Here is a 17331-nt window from a genome sequence, read left to right as displayed (position 1 = left end):
CTTTTCCCCCTTCCCGTATGTTCATCCGTTTTCTTTCTTAAATTTCACATGTGAGTGAGGTCATATGGTATTTGTCTTCCTCTGACTGACTTACTTCACTTAGCATAATGTACTCTAACTCCATTCGTGTCATTGCAAATGGCAAGATTTCAATTTTTTGAAGCCTAAATGATATTCCATTGTATAGAAATACTGACTCTGCTTTATCCATTCATTAGTCAATCATACCACTGCTCCATTGCTCTTAGCGGGACTTTTTTTTTTTTTTTTTTTGCTTTGAACCCTTGCATGATTCTACTTCATTAATACTTATATAGATAATTCTTACTATGTCTTATTTTATATAACTTGGACACCTATTTTATCTTCCTATCTCGAATTTTAAAAAGCCATCTGAGGCCAGTCAGGGACTCTAACTTACTCAAATCTTTGTATTGCTGGTAACACCCAAGGAGTAAAATAATAGGCACTTAATAATTATTTGAAGAGTTGAACAGAAGCACTTGACACTCATAAATGCATAAAGTTACTTTATTTTAAGTATACATTTAATTTTGAAAAATATAAATGCTAAAATATCTCATCTTCTTCATCTCTTAATTCCATAAAAGTCACAATAGAAAGCTTCATAAAACTGTAAAATACTATAATGTTATAGGAATTTTAGGTTTTATATTGGAAAAAAATCATTAGTAATATATTGAAATGTTTTCTGTTCTTTATCATTTTGTTCCACCATGTTGATCTACTTCATTTAAAATAAAAAGATGCATCATTTCTCCAAAGTTAATAAAGACTTAAGAGAATAAAAATAAGAATATCTGAAAGTGCGTATTGATTCTGAAAAGTAAGGTGTACAGATATGTACCAGCCATGAAGATGGCTAAAAAGAGGCAACTATTCACTCTTTTCACATTGTAGGACTGGGACAAAGTTAACTTCTGGCTCTAAAAGTTTCACTGGATGACTTTAGCCCTGAGTTGCAATTATCTGCCTGGGAAACAGAATTCAGGATTTTTTTAATGTACCCATAGAGCACAGAGAAATGAGCTAAGAAATAGGTCATATCCAAATTTCCGGTCAAAACACAACTTGACTGGTTAGCATATATCATAGAACTTTTTTATTTCAGGCTGCAATGAAGCTCGATGAAATCATCATCTGAAAACTCCCAAGGCCCATTGGTCAGTCAAGTGTTATAAAGTATCATTTGATTGTACTCGGCCGTTTGGTGCCACTGGACTTTATGTTCATGCTGTGAAGAGTAGATGTGAAATTATCATGGAATAAATAAGAAAATCTCAAGTTCCTGCACCAAAATTATTAAGTGGTAGGAAAAGAATTGAAGAAAGCTTTGTCCCATCCCTGAACAATGTCAACCTCTGTAATACAACTCAAATGGTTTCATTTTGTTTTTAAAGGATAGTCAGCAGTCAATACATTTCAAGTACTTTAACACAGTTTAAAAAAAAAAAAAAGAAAGAACCAAAAACTCGGAAGACAACTGTTCTCTGTATTAAACAGCAATATATAGCTGATAAATGATTGACTCTGTGTGTGTTGGTGCATGTGCATAACATATACCTGAACTGAATTACTAAGAGCAGATAATTACTTCATCCTACCCCCCATTTTCTGTGATGGGGTCTGATCAGAGAGGGTTTTGTTTTTTATTTTTGTACATCTTGAAGCCTCCATCTCCCACCCCCATTCCACTGCTTGACTGGAAGAAGAGGCAGGAACACTACAGCCTATGGCACAGAAAATAGTTCAGATTCCAAGTCCCTGTCTCACACAGTAGAAAAGAGTGATCTTTATCAAGGAAAACAGTGTCTCCAAGAGATTTTTCTTTCAAATGCAAAACCAGAGGCCTTTATGTCCTTTGATAAGGCCAACTCTTGGCCCAGTGATCTCTTCAACAGTACATCTGTACAATCACAGGACTTCTGCTTGATATCCTGGAAGTGTACCCTTAGTCTTGTACACCAACAACTCAAATATTTTATGTCTCCATATTCACATCAGGAAAAGAAATTCCTCATTGTACTATATTCTGTGTATGCAGTTTACATAGAAATAAAACCATCCCACAGTCTGGTTAGTTCTCAGAAAATGAGTAAATTCAATTAAAATACAGATGATCTGATGGCTCTGGATGGACTGCGGGTTTTGTTTGCTTATTTGGTGACTACTCTTATTCCTCTGAAAGTAATGATTTTTTAAAAGCTTCCCTGGGTTCCAAAATATTGAAAGGGTTTGCTATTAACTGCTACTTTGAGCAAATGGAAGGTACTGTTCTGCACTCATATCATGAATTTCAACCTTTGGTCACAGAATATAGATCATAAGTGGAGGTGCAGATAGCCTTTAGATCTACTCAAAGGCTGAAATATTGAGTTAAGTTGCTTCAGGAGTTTTTGAAAGAGATGGAGAGAGGCACAAATCCTCAAATACTTGATTCATGATCAGAAAAATAAAGTATTACATCCAGGGCCTTTATAAAAGTGAACAAAAGTGTCTTTAATTTAACGAGATCATAGGTCAGGCTAAGATTATGCATGGCTCTTAGACATTATATTGATGCTTCCCTTGGTAAAGAAAAAGGAAAAGCTTCTTATAATTTTATATTGCAGTAATGAAAAAACTAGATAATATAGTCATTTAAAGCATAGCTCTAAATGCAAATCTGATGCCAGAACTTGGCATGTAAGGTTTTAACAAATAACATGTAATTTGCTGTTTCCATTTTAATGAAAAAATTACAGGTCATTTATGTCTAATTTGGATAAAGTTTTAAGATTATCAGGTACTATAAAAGTAAGCGGCAATTCAGGGTAATAAAGTTTTTATAATCAAAATTTTAAGGGGACAGAATTATAATTTAATTAATATGAGAATGAATGGGAGTCACTATGTGCATATTACGAAACCAAAAATACACGGTTTCATCCTGCTTCTGGTACTCCTCCAACAATCTGTTTTAGTTATATATATTTAATTTAGATGGATCACAAATATGATTATATGAGTCCAAAATTATGAATTTAATGTTTAAAGTGTTATTCTTAATGCAGATTCACAATACATAATGTCTATTAAAATATTACATTTAAATTACATGCTAAATTTGGTTAATAAAGTCCTAATTTTCTTTTTTTCTAATTTTCAATATGATACTTTGAAATACATGTACATACACACACATACACATATATTCTAAATGTCCTACTCATGAGGAATAATTGCCTTTCCATCGTAAAAGCATGTGCAAGCATTTTAAAATATGTCTGTGTGTGTATGTGTGCAGATCTGTCCGCAGTCCCATAAACACTGTACAGGTAAGTAAATTATCTATTAATATTCCAATAGACTTTGTATTATAAATATGAGCTCTTGGATCAATGATGTTATCCAGCAATAAAATTATATTTACCCTCATTTGCATAATAGTAAGTCTCTTAGACCTCTGATGAATTTTTCACATGTGGTTTGGGTTTTATGAAAAATGGCAAAAGAGGCTGGATAATTTTGCCCATCCCCTACCTTCACTCTGTCTCCCCAACTTTGCACATATGTGCACCAGCCACACACAGAGTATGTACACAAACACACAAATATTTCAAAATGAAAACAATGTCTAAAAATACTGCATAGGACATTGACATGGTAATACAATCAGCATCTATGCCCAGATATTACTATTATCAAAACGTCAGTTATGCCCATTACATAAGAGCTTCTCCCTTCTCCCCCAATCTCTTCATAGAACAGTAAGTTTCTTTTAAAGAAAGGGAAAAATGGATGCTAAGAAACATGGTGTTTTTAATCTGATCCAGCCCTCTGGCTTACCTTAGAGATTGTGTATTTGTGTGTGTATGTGTGTGTAAAAATCACATTATATACAATACAATTTTTACAGAAAGCCTGGCAGCTACAAATAAGAGGTAGAACTACTCAAAACTATGTTTCCTGCTGCAGGAAAAAATTCATTTTCTTTACAGTAATTAAAAAAAAGTTTAAAAAATTGACAAAAAATAAGTTGCAGGTTAGGCCCCATAATTTAAACAACAAAATCTACGAAGAAAATATTCTTCAATGTACTCAACAGATAAGTTCATTAAAGGGTTAAAAAAAGTTGCATAGGAAAAAGGGATATTCCAGCACTTGCTACAATGATGGCAATAGTTTCTCTACAGGGAGTAAAGTACCTTGAGTTTTTCTTCTTTTGATAACTCTAAGATTAGGGCTGACAAGCAAGAGCAAGTTAGCATATAGCAGCACTTTTTTTCCAGTCCTGGAGAGCTCTAAAAGCAAGGAGGGACTCTGCCTGGAGGTCAGGGTTTCTTCTACCAGACAGGCACACGAGCCGGTAAGCACAGCTCCAAAGCTAAAGTTTTAAGTTCCTTCAATATTTTAATCAAAGGTGTTACAAAATCCTTAATGCTTTTGCCCTCTGCTTAATAAAGGGAAAGGACAGGGTCTGTGCGTGTCTTGTGACAAAGGAATCTGGTTGTCAGAGGACACATCTGAAAATATGAAAAGAAAAGGGGAGTCTTCAGATGTTTTTAAGGAACGGTGAACTATTGTCTTGATTTTACCTATGCAAGAGAGAAGCAGAGTGAGTGCTATATTATTTGGCCAATGACCAAAAACCAAAACAAAACAAAAAGTAAAAAATAAACAACTAGACAAAACCCAAGAACATGAACAACAAAAACTGTCCGTTTTAAGAAAGACAAACAGGTTACAATGTAGTTTCTGTTCCCTTGCTCCTCCAGAAATAATCATTGTCTTCAGGCTCAAGTTCTATCCTAATTTGAGGCACAACTTTTACTGGAGTTCTTGGAGGACTAGAGGGGAAAAAAAGAGAGAGAGAAAAGAGAAAAGAAATAGTAAGTAAATCAGATTCCCTTTATCGTCTGTCAAATGTATGTGCATTGTGCAGAAGCCGAACGTGTCCTCTGTCCTCTTTACTTATCTACTCTCTCTGTGTTCAAAGCAAACATTTTTAAATGGGATGAAGGTACAAGAGTCAAGAGATTCAAGTAGAAAATTTCATAAACATTCACACCTAGATTAAAAATAAACAAAAAAACCCACAAAAATCAAGAAGGAGGACTGCCAGCTGGGTGATACTGTCAGAAATCAAAAGACAAAGAGACCTACACGAAGAAAATGTTCCAAGCTTTCAAGGAGGATCTGAAATGTCTAGAGCCATGTTAAGACTGGGGAAGAAAACTACCGGAGAGCTGCCAGAAAATGGCAGTTATCCCTTAAATCAGAGATGATATGAAAATGATAAAAGCAAACATTGGTCCTGGGCTTTACCATAACGATAGTGAACATTTCCATTACTTCTAAGGATAGTAGGTCTCTTAGAATTCTTCCTACATAAAAGCTGGGGCGAGGTTCGGGGATTGAGTAATTGATTCCAGATAGCTTATGGACAGGAAGGAAAACAAGGCGTTCAGCCAATAATCTGCCATGGACTACATTTCTGTGGGGCAATCATCCCACAGAACAACATAAAACACGGACTTGTCCTTTACCTTGGCATACCGAGTGATTGAAGGAAAGGAATTTTATCAGCATGATGTGTGGCGTTCAAGGAATGTTGGTGATCTTTCTCCTGGAAAAGAAAAATTTCTTTAAATTGTGAACAGTACTCTTTGGTAACGTACAAAATTAGAGTAAAAATAAAAATCTTCGTAAAAATTCATGCATGACAATTGGAAAGAGAAAGGCAAGTTTAGGCAATTTCTTTTTTCTTTTTTTATTTTTAAGATTTTATTTATTTGAGAGAGAAAGACCGTGAGAGAGAGTGTGTATGCATGAGCAGGGGTAGGAGCAGGAGAGAGACAAGCAGACACCACGCAGGGCGTGGAGCTGGGCTTGATCTCACGACCGTGGAATCATGACCTGATCCGAAATCAAGAGTCAGATGCTCAACCAACTGAGCCACACAGGCACCCCTAGACAATTTCAAGAGACATCATATTGAGCTGAGAAACTAAGTTATGTGACCAAGATAACAATCTGTTTATTTCATTTCCCCTAGGTATATGCTGGGATGGACCACTGTTGTTTTCTTCCATGAAGGGGTAGGAGGCCAATCAATTTTTAGAGCATCTACTTAATGTCTTAGGTCTTGCCCTTGGATTTCCTTTCATTTTCAGCATCCTCAGTTTTGTCCTGCTGTTATTCATGGGGGAGAAAAAGATTGTGAGGAATTTAATTATCCTGCACCTCTACTATCAATTTTGTTCTTTCATGGATTATAAAAGATTAATATGACATTAGAAATAATTTCAGTTAGAATGATCAAAGATATTTTGCTTAAGTAAATTTCTAATATCATATCCATTTTCCATATATCCTCCTAATGGGTTTTTGAGGGGATGAATAACAACTAGCACTAAATAATCAATTTGCCATAAACTTTTTTCCAGGAGCCTCAAGCTCTAGCTGGTGGTGCTTTTTAAAATTTTTTTATTTTTGAAGCAGTCTTTAAACTGTACTTAGAAGAGCTATACCAGGTCATGATGCCAACAGAAGACATATGTGCCATGTCCCTTTCTCAGTTTCATTTTGCTATTAATGCTCTAGCATTAATAACATGAAAAATGAAGCCAGGATATGGTTTGAGGAGCTTGAATTCAGAAAAAAAATATTAACTAAATCCCGTGGATAGGACTGAAAAGAAATTAGCCTCAGTTACAAGTTATGGGTTTATGGCCTGAAACACCAAAGCTGAGACTCTTTAAACTCAGTGTGGCAGCCAGCCTCCAGGATGACCCCGCTGCCCCCTGCGCTTCCTGGTATCCATGTCCTTGTGTAATTCCTCCCTACACTGTACCAGGGTTGGTCTGTGTGGGACCAACAGAACATGGTAGAAGGGATGGCAGGTCACTTCTGAGATTCAGTTATCGAAGAGTGCGGTTTCTGTCTTGGTTTTTCTCTCTGCTCTCACTGGCACTGGGGGTAACTACATGAAGGGCAGCCCCACGGAGGTGCCCATGGGCCACGGCACTGAAACTTCCTCCCACTTGCCTTCCACCTAAGCTTAGAAGCAGATCCCAGTTCCTGTTGTCGTCAAGCTTGGCCCCAGCCGAAAGCTTGTCTGCAATCTCACCAGAGACCTGGAGACAGCACCACCTAAATCCTCTGCTCCTACATTCCTGAATGTCGGGAACTATGTAAGAAAGTACTTGTTTGTTGTTCTAAGCTGCTAAATTTTGTGGTAATTTGTTCCATAGCAACCAGATAACTAATATACCTATTTTTCATCAACAGTCATTCATTTCCAACTTCTCGTGGTAACCTCTTACTGAAGTTGCAGTGGAATTGCCAAATGAAAATAAAAGTGTCTCAACTCTTTTTTCCCCATAACATATCAGTAGACTTCGAAGGGCATCTGGGTCTAAAAGAAGGTATTTTCTTCAAGTGAGAACCCAAAGTGAAAGTAGTTTGGAAGCAATTGCTATGGGCTCCTAGAAAAGCTCGAGATATTCACTAATGTTACTATAAGGGTTTTCCGCTTTTTCACGTGGCCTGTTACCTCAATTATAGAAGAAAAGATGGTATGTCAGAAACCATTACACTTTAGTCACTAAGCTATTACCCCAAAAGACCAGTCCACTTAAAAAGGTGTTTCTGAAATAGCAGAAAAGGAATAAGGAAATTAGGAAGAAACTGCATATATCTTATAAGTGACACCTAAAAAGTTGAATTAATATTTTATGATCGATTGCTAATTTAATTGAAAATAACAATTATCCCAAATGCTCAGTAGGAACAACTGATTCAATGATCATTTAGAGACTCAGGATGCAATTTTCTCTCTTGAGCTCATTTGGTCATTGGCTAAAGCCTAAGGAAGACAAACAGTAACAGACAGTGATGTAGTACTGTAAGCTGCAATTCTACACATCAGCAGGAAAAATGAAAAATCAATTAAAAATACGGTTACAAGTTTAGCAATTGAAAGAAACTGGTGATAACTTGGATCAGAGCAAAAAACTACCAAACAAAAACTTAAAAGGTTATGGAAAAAAGGAAGAAAAGTGAGGCTCGAGGAATGTAAAAATGAAGTTTTATAGTAATTACATGGAAATCTTCACATAGAAAAAAAACAGAAAAGAAAATAGAGGGAAAGTTAATGTAAATGATAATTCTAAGGTTTTCTCTTTGCAAGCGCAAATCATATTTGAGCAGACAGGCAAGAGGTTAGTTCTACTCACTGTCGGAAGGTTTGCTATCACTTAGGAAAGGTTGCTGTTCCATGATGTCCATTGGAATTTTAATACTTGGAACTTTTTCTGAGTATGGGCAGTCAGACTGTGAAAGAAATTTACAACAGTTTTTAGAGCGTTTTTACTATACAGCCCTCCCTATCTCCCAGTATTGATCAAACCTGCCATATAGCATTTACATCGTCTAAGGGGAAAAGACTTTGATATGATCATTTTTACTTGCAAACTTTTCAAATTCTACACAATTTTCTTCACGTTTGCTTTCCTCTCTTCTGAGTTAATGGGATAAAGTCAATTAAAACTAGAACCACACCAAAAAGGGATCACTACAAATTAAAACAATTGTAAAGTTTTCCAATAAGCTGGATTCACAATCAGCAAATACTGATGGCTTTGTTGTAGGGTAAAGTAACTAATCTCAACGTGAAAGATTAAATTTAGGAAACACCCTCAACTAGAACATGGTCTTGACATTTTTGTTTTGTTTATGCTTTCTGATTCCGCGTCCAAGACTTTCCTCCCAAGACAGGTAGAAGACCAACATTCACTATCAAGGAAGCCCGATATAGAGTTGAAAATGAACCTCTCCCTCCTACTCTAATAATCCATCAAAACTATTTTTGAGTCAAATGTTCATTTTAATTTGCTTATACCAAAAATATTTGAAAGCTTATCAAAATACAAGAAAAGAAAAGGAAAGTACTTATGATCATCAGGTAAATCACAACCAAAATAAAATGATAAAATTGGGCAGCTATTCATGGGACTGTTTGAAAAAACAGGTCACCAAAGCCAAAACTATAACAGATTTTCACAGGATTGCCACCTTCCTTTTTTAAAGAATTCATTATATTGAATACAACTCTATGTTTGGACCGAAAAGATCAAATCCATCCCTTAACTGGAAGTACCAAAGATATGCCCGTTAGCAGAAATATTGGGAGGGGGAAAAAAAAGAACCAGAGGTCGAAGAAAATAAAGAAAAAATAAACCTTTGTAGACTACTACATACATTGAAAATTCCTTTAAGGTGAATATAAAGAGGGTAATAAGCCACAATATGATTTTAAAGGACTAAGATATTACACTTAAATTGACAAAAAAAAAAAATGAAGATGCCACATGCATGTACCTTTATGAGAATGTCAGGAAAGACAAGTTTTAATCACAGTATTTCAAATGTTTCCCCCAGTACTAGCATTTATAGATGAACAGGTTGGAAGGTGACCCTTAATCATAGCCTACCAGCCAGATCCAAAAATGACGGAGTGGCTTAAAATATTGGCAAGCCATAATTTTCATGAAAGTTCTACTCATGAAAGTTCTACAACCGCCATGCCCCTGTGTGGCTCTCTTTATCCATGGACCCCAGCACCCCTGATTACCAGGTGAACACTAGGAGAGCCCCAAATAATGAGCTCAGAGAACTTATTACACACATGTACTCTAAATTGCCTGGGTGAGTTCACTAGGACAAATATATACACTTGTTGTTTTCTGGCAGGGACTGGGGGTAGAAGAGAAAGAGGAAAAGAAAAGGAACAAGTATCACACATTATCTTCAAGAAATCTGTTGGAAATACAGAGCTGGAAATGAGAAATATCATTAACAACATAATAGAACTGTTTAAATAAAATACAATTTACTGGAAACTGAAACAAAGAATTAGAAGAACTCAGGAGCTCATCTAATCCAACTTTTAACACCAGAGAACACAAATTTAAAACATCTCAAAAGTCGATATTTTATTTTTTTCTTAAAAACTATTAGAGATGATGATTCTATTATACCAGTTCATATGCTAGTAATATGTAGTAAATTTTAAGTTTGGTATCCGTGTACATACACTGGCATACTTGTTTTGAAAATTCAAGATGAAATATTACTTTAATTATGTCAGTATTTCAGGCATTCCTTTTTTCTGTCTTGAGTGGTCTAGAAATTAATTTCAAATTCTGATTTCTATTCAATGTGTAAACGTATCCTTCTTTTTAACACCGCACCCTAATCTGTACTGCAATTTAAATGCAATCTCTTTTACCATCATCACTGGAAACAGAAAATCTATACACCTGTTCTCACTGAAGATGGATGGTGACAGTCACAAAAGCTCCCTTGGACTCTTTTTCTCTTCAGCTAAATGGGCCTCATATATTTAGCCTTTTTTTATTGGATCAATTTATCTGAAATCCAATTTTGTCTGTTGCCTTCCTTCACTGTACTATTTCTAAATTCTCCACAAAGAATACAATCAGACAGCCTGACCAGCTGGAAATAACTAGACAGGCCTGGATTGGAGTTTTGGCTTTGCCACTATGACTGCGTGCACTTAGAAAAATGACTTCACATTTCTCAGTCTAAATTTTCTCCTGTAAAATAGGAACAAAATCAGATACTATAAAGAGCTGTTATGGCAAGTCAGGACAAGTATGCACGATCAATCAAAACGATCACGTACAGATACCAAAACTTAACTCTACTCCCACTTTATAACTGTACACCAGGATGCAATTGGAATGGGGATACCGCGCTGCGTGAAATCAGAACAAGTCTGCACACGGAAAGTGTCATTGTGGCAGTCCTTTCAGAAGGCTACTGGAATAATTGTATGTATTTGTGTGTGTGTGTGTGTGTGTGTGTGTGTGTGTGTGTGTGTGTGTGTGAAATAATCCCAGCTGTTCTCCTAGTACTGATTACAGACCCCTATTGGAGCACCTGTGAAATGGTTTCCTCGAGGCAAAAAAAAGGGGTCAGTTTAACCACTGTTTAACCACCAATTGCAGGAGGCTGGTCTCATCTGGACTACAAATTACCTACTACAATTATGTAGAAAGACCCTAAGCTCCAATTCCCTTTATTTTTCATTGAAGGGTTACAGAGAGATGATCTTAAATCATGTCGAAGTTCAGTGCGAGGAGGAGTACAATAGAAGAGAACCGTGGCTGAGAGCCCATGCAAGCAGACGCACCACCGGAGCTGAGGTCACAAGTGTTTGTCCACATTAGGCTTCAGATATCATATATAATATATATACAATTATATATTTCACATATATATGTATGTGTATATATATATGTATATATGTATGTGTATACATATATTTTTTTTTCACATTTATTTCTTTAGCTTTACTTTGGAATTTTGGAAAATTCCTTACATCATCATTGTCACTGTCCAGACTTCCTTTCTTCTTTTTCTTTTTCTTCTCATCTTCCTTCTTTTTCTTGTCCTTTTCTGGAATGACATCATCGAGGAAGCTGAGGTCATGTTGGGAGAAGAGGTAGTCCATGCCTTTTCTGACAGCTACAAGTGCCAAGATCTGAAAGGATAAATATAGAAAGTACGAAAGAAACCATGTCAGATGAAGTCACGGTGAGCACTGATATTACCCTATCAAAGGCAGTAGAAACCCATCTTGCATAAGGCTAGAATATGATAGAACTCATCTTGCTTATATGGATTTATATTACGTGGACCATAAATGTTTTTTTACAGGGGATGTTGGGTCATACAAGTCTTGAGTAAAACTTACTTCATTCACTGATGTGTATGATAACATTCACTTAGAATGTCGACACAAAAGGATTATTTTTTTTAAATCATTTTCTTCCATATCAGATTTTTAATAAAATGAAAGTTTAAAGAGAAAAAAGACTGTATTATGATTCTAATTATTCAAAATTAAAACATTACATAGATTTTTGAAAACCAAGAAAATCTGTACAACATACAGCATATTACAACATTTTCAAAGTGCTAATAATGGAGGTAATCCTTGAATATGCTCAAACCATTTAATCTATGGGGCAACTTCAATCACTACTATGACCTGAAAACTTACAGTGTGTCTAAGGCTGTGCTAAACTCTTGGGCAGGATTTTCTCATTTATTCCACCACAAACTCAAAAAGTAGATATTATAATCTCCATCTTACAACTGAGGAAACTGAGGCTTGGAGACATAAGTATGTCATCCAAGATGACAAAGCCAGGTAAGGAAAAAATACAACAAAGGGCCCCAGCTGTCTGCCTCTAAGATCAGTGTTCTTAAAATATAGATCTTTGATTCTACGAGTTGCTCTTGAACAGTGACTTTTAAAGGTACATTAAAGATGCCTTTGCTCAAGAGTAAAATTAGTGTGCACTGGGATATGAGAGTCATGACACTGTCTCAGATTAAACAGTTGTGTTTATCCACGTCATGCTCTACGTCTGTTTCTTCATCTCCTAGGGAAATTAACAACATCTGGCCCACTGATATTACATTATTGATTTGTGATCAAATAAAAGCTCTAGAAAGATTAAAAAATACTCTATAAAGGGAATGCATTTTTTATATTACTTAGCACAAGCAGTAAGTGATTTACTGAACATATTTCAAATTTATCCAGGTCTAACTTTGTTTTCCTGTCTTTAGCAAAACTAACAGGTAGACTATACCAATAGTCAAATGGGAGTCATTTGACAAATAGGTCTTTGTTCTTATTATTGTTTTCCAGTGAGCTAATAGAGTTCAAGAAAAAAGGGGGGGTATAAGGGACCATCATGACAAAATATGACTCTACAAATATCACTAGTATTTTATAGCATTTTTTTCCTGCTTCCTTGGAGAAAAAAAAATCACAAACAAAAAATAGACATAAGATAAAAAATAACCCTGGCTAAGAGTAAGAGGATTTTTATTTAAAAAAAATAAAATAAAATATGTCTGTGAATGAGAATTCTCTTTCCAAAGCTATGGGAGAGACAGATCAGACCTGAGGCTCACTTGGTGACCTGCTTCAAGTATATGCATGTGCATTTTCTTGCAAAAAAATGGAAAATTATGGTAAAGTATAAAATTTAATGATAAAGCCAAATGCAGAGCTAGCATTTTCCTTTTTTCTTTCTTTCACTTGTAATTCCAAGTGCAATGTTAGTTATTTTACCTTGTTTCTCATCAAGTTCATGGCAAGGACTGAGGGACTTACCCTTAAGCTTAGCAAGAACTTCAAAAACTTCACTTTTCACTCCATTTCTTCTAATTCACTGGGACCTCTCTGAAGTTGACAAATTTGCTTTCTTTTTAGACTGAAATGTGCTGTACTTGTTATTTAGATTGGTTCTACTGTGCAGTATTTTAAAAATAACTCATGTGCACTGGTGTCTACTGGAGGTCAGGCATCGTGCTATAGACTTAGTGTTTACCATCGTCGCTCAGAATGACAGCACGAGAGCCATGCCCATTTTACTGACAAGTTCATGGCAGCTCATGGAGGTTCCCTGACCAGCAGAAACCAGTGTCAGTATCTGAACTCAGCTGAGTTTGCCAGTAAAGTCCAGTGTAGATGACCACAGATATAGGAACCTTAAATCACACCTGATCAAATCAAAACTATTTGCCAAGGCTGGACAAAAAATGAGAGCCACATGGAAAAGATGGGTGGGTCTTCTCTATGATGACAACGAATGCTATTGCTCTGACTTCATGGGGAGGTTCAGTTAAGTGAATCCCTACCATGACTGGAAAGATGATAGCAGCCACGGTGGACTTGAGGATCCAGAGCAGAGCTAGACACAGCACCTGCAGGAAGGTGAACAGGTGGACTCTGCGCAGGGGGACGTGGCGCAGGTAGATAAAGTCTGGCTGGTGCTTTAGGGGCATCAGCAGCAGCTTCAGACGATCCATGAACTGGGGAGGAAAGGAGACAAGGATACAATCGTATTACTTCAAGAGCTGGTATGCAGAGCCATTTCCACAACGCCTACCTAACAACTAGTGATTTATCTATTCTATGATTTTTAGGCAAGCAGTGTCCTTTTCAGAGGACTCTGGTCAGGGAATTCAGAAATTCAGTCCAGCACAGTAAGACATGCTAGGGGTTTTCCAATACTGTTCCTCCACAGGAATGTTATGCAGATATAGGAGACAAAGTGGCCACCAAAGAATAAAGTCACAAAGCCAAATATAAATTCTAGATGCTCATCTCTTACTTTCTATTTTTACTATCTGAGTCTCTGGAGAGAGAATCTTGTGACTATTTTTGTCATGAAGGAAGATGTCTCACTCATGTATCTCACTCTGCCTCAGTCACCTTGTCTGAAAGAAGAGGAGATACTGTGCATGGTAGACATTTCAGGGATGTTTCAAGGGTATAAAGGTAGTATCTAACTTGAAAAGGGGAATGCACTGCTATTTCCATAAATTCCACATTATTTATTGATGGCATAACTTAAATAATAATAGTCAGCGATTCATTACCATTTCTTTTCAAAGAAAAGCCATATGTCTACGATAGTGAGTTTCAGAGGGTCGACAACTAGACATTGGAATCCAGGAGAGGCAGTCAGTGTTGTGCGGAAACAGGTCCTATGCTGGCCGCTGAGCACATCTGAGACAGGTGCCGTGCTTCAGAGATTAACTGCTGAGTCTCCATGGATGATGATGAGAAGGACGATTTTGGGGGACCTATCAGAGGATCTCTCAAATGAAAGATATTCACTAAATAGCTGCTGAATTGAATTATTATGTATTAGGACTCCAACATAGCATCTCTGCTTTCTTTCTGGAGGAAAGGGAGAAGCGTGCAAGTAAACTAGACTATCACAGACGAGCTTCTCGGAAGCTATTTCCTATTAACAAACTTTCTTTCTCTGTCTAGGCCTATTTTTGACCAGAGCGGGCCTTGCTGTTTATAAAGGCTGGGTTACAAAATTTCATTGCTAAGTGAAATCTTACCAAAAGGTCTAAAAGAGGGAGTGTCAAGAGAAAAAGGAAAGAGGGACGACAGCATTGCAGAATTCAGGAATCCACTGGCTGTGCCTTTAGCAAAGGACTTTTTTCCCCAACATTATGAAATTGTTGATTTTTTTTTGCCTTCTATTTAATTTAGTAAACACGCATTGAGCTCCAACCATTGGTTAAGCATCTAGAACACATAAAAATCAAACTTCTGATCTAGACTGACCTTTTTAAGCGCCCCCCCAAAAAAAACCTATTAGTTTGGGACCCATATTAGTTTCATATTTTTCCATTTAGGGGAAAAAAGAATATTTACAAAGCCAGGTAAAAACAAAGTATTTTTTAATATATTTGTACTTTCCCAAAGTTTCATAAGAACAAAAAAAAATCTATTCATATCCATCTAGTCCAATCTATGAAGCCCCATCTTGTATTTTGTGACAAATATCCCAATGGTGAAGAACTCTACCCAGAGGAGACCTAAACAAGGGAAAAATAAAACAGACTTTTCTGCTTTTGGGGGCCTGGCCACCTGCCCAGCTCTATCTGACTCTAAAACCAAATTAATCTAAATTCAATAAATGAAAGCAAGGACTAGTATGAAGGGGTTTAAATAAATTCTTATGATGTTCGCAGAACATGCAGTCTTTTCCCATTAAAACATTAGTAAGTGCTAAATAAGGCCACAATTAACAAGGTGCCAGAAAGCAGCAGAAGTACTTCCAGTCTCCTGGTGCCAATTAAATTAAACCTCAAATGAAAGACAAAGTCCCTTACAAAGTTTTCCCTAATGATTTTTTTTAAAGGGGGCCAGTTCTACCCAAATTGTGAAGAGCTGAAGTTCTGGGCAAGGGTAGCACTAAATCACATTGACTTTACTCTTTTATTGGTGCAAAACTTTTGATCATTGATCTCAGCCATGTGAAAAGTGAATCAAATAATAGCCTGTTCTTAGTATGGTTTCAGGGCAGAGGGATAAACAGTGCCTTGAGAAGCACCCCAAAGAGTTTGATTTCCTTCTTGAGATGAAGGAAGGAAGGAGGGGAGGAAGGAGGGAGGAAGAGAGATCACAGCCCTCTCATTTCCCTAGTTAAATGACCAGTTTTAACAGCTTATTTCAAGAATGGGTACCTGTGGTAACATTTGTTAGCACAAATTAATTTTTTTTAATTAAGTAAGAAGTAGGTGTATGGCAAAAAAAGTAGAAAATAAATGCATTTTATCTATCTACCTATCTATCTATCCATAAATCTTACAGTGCTATACTCTTTTCAGTATATAATGTAATGATTCAACAATTCTATATACTACTCAATGCTCATCATGGTAAGTACATTCTTAATCCCCTTTCTGGATTTCATCCATCCTCCCCCCCACCACCACCTCCCTTCTGGCAACCACCACTTTGTTTACTGTAAATACACACATTCTAAAAACTCAGCAGTTAATGAGTAGCACTTTTCATCAAAGATCTGTTACTGGACTACTCCCACTATTAGAAAAAAACACAACTATCCTTAGATTGCTATGGAAAACTCACCTGCACACCATTAAGGGATGCTACCCCCATATACAGGAACACGCCATAGAGAACAGGCATGGGAATAAACTAGAAAGAAAGAAAAATGGAGAAAGGTTAAAAAAAAAATAATAAAAACAGTAATGAAGAAGAGTAGTTTAAATAAAGGCCAAATCTGAAACTAAAAGATACGACATAATAATATAGTGAACTCTAATTAGTATATTCATCATTGATAAACTTCTAAACTCTATACTAGAAATAAATAGAGGGAGATTTTCAACTTTCATTTGATGCCTGTTGGCATTTTTTTTTAACAATGAGCATGTATAACCTCAGAAATAATTTTTTTTAATGGGGAAAAAAAAATTCGTTTCCCTTTCCCCTTAAAAGGAATGATTATGTAAACCAGATGTTTGCATGAACTGTGAGATAGAAAGGTAGACGGTAGACGGTTGCTTCACTCCTGAGACCAAGTTCCTTTCCAACAGCCTGTTGATTTTTTCCTTAATAATTTTTGCCAAATCATCTATCAGCTTGGTGTGTAAATGCCTGTTTCAATTAAGCAAACATCAAACGGCTGTCCCCTTTCTTCCTTTCAGGAATATTAAGAGGACTAACTAATGAGAACCCTGCTTGAAAGGAGCATCGAGCATACGGAAGCAATTAATTACACACATGTAGAAATACCCATCTTTAAAAAGTGAATTAATACATTTTTATGCATTAATTAGCAAGAGTCTTTTTACAATAATACAAAGTGTTTTAGCAATGGGAAGTTTCAATTCGATGTTCCTTAAGTTTTATCTGTTCCTAGAACTCTGAAATGTCCTTAGTCC

At 36.3% G+C, this 17331-nt stretch overlaps 1 protein-coding gene across 4 annotated transcripts in view; it reads right to left on the bottom strand.

Annotated features, from left to right (window-relative positions):
* Window positions 1-513: 513 nt before the first annotated feature.
* Window positions 514-17331, bottom strand: part of SLC4A4 (solute carrier family 4 member 4) — a 355406-nt gene continuing 338588 nt past the window's right edge. For 3 of the 4 annotated variants that reach the window (XM_047719486.1, XM_047719487.1, XM_047719484.1), the window contains exons 21-25: window positions 16514-16582; window positions 13750-13923; window positions 11411-11572; window positions 5550-5629; window positions 514-4850 (exon numbers count right to left, since the gene is read on the bottom strand). In XM_047719486.1, coding sequence (XP_047575442.1) covers window positions 4745-4850; window positions 5550-5629; window positions 11411-11572; window positions 13750-13923; window positions 16514-16582 — 591 coding nt within the window. In that variant the 3' untranslated portion in view covers window positions 514-4744. Of the gene's footprint in view, window positions 4851-5549; window positions 5630-8240; window positions 8338-11410; window positions 11573-13749; window positions 13924-16513; window positions 16583-17331 lie in introns of all 4 variants that reach the window. The other variant, XM_047719485.1, reaches the window with a different exon arrangement.

The sequence above is a fragment of the Lutra lutra genome, chromosome 2, assembly GCF_902655055.1.
Source record: "Lutra lutra chromosome 2, mLutLut1.2, whole genome shotgun sequence".
NCBI lineage: Eukaryota > Metazoa > Chordata > Mammalia > Carnivora > Mustelidae > Lutra > Lutra lutra.
The sequence above is the reverse complement of the archived record's forward strand: the minus strand, read 5'-3'. Positions and strand labels throughout refer to the sequence as shown.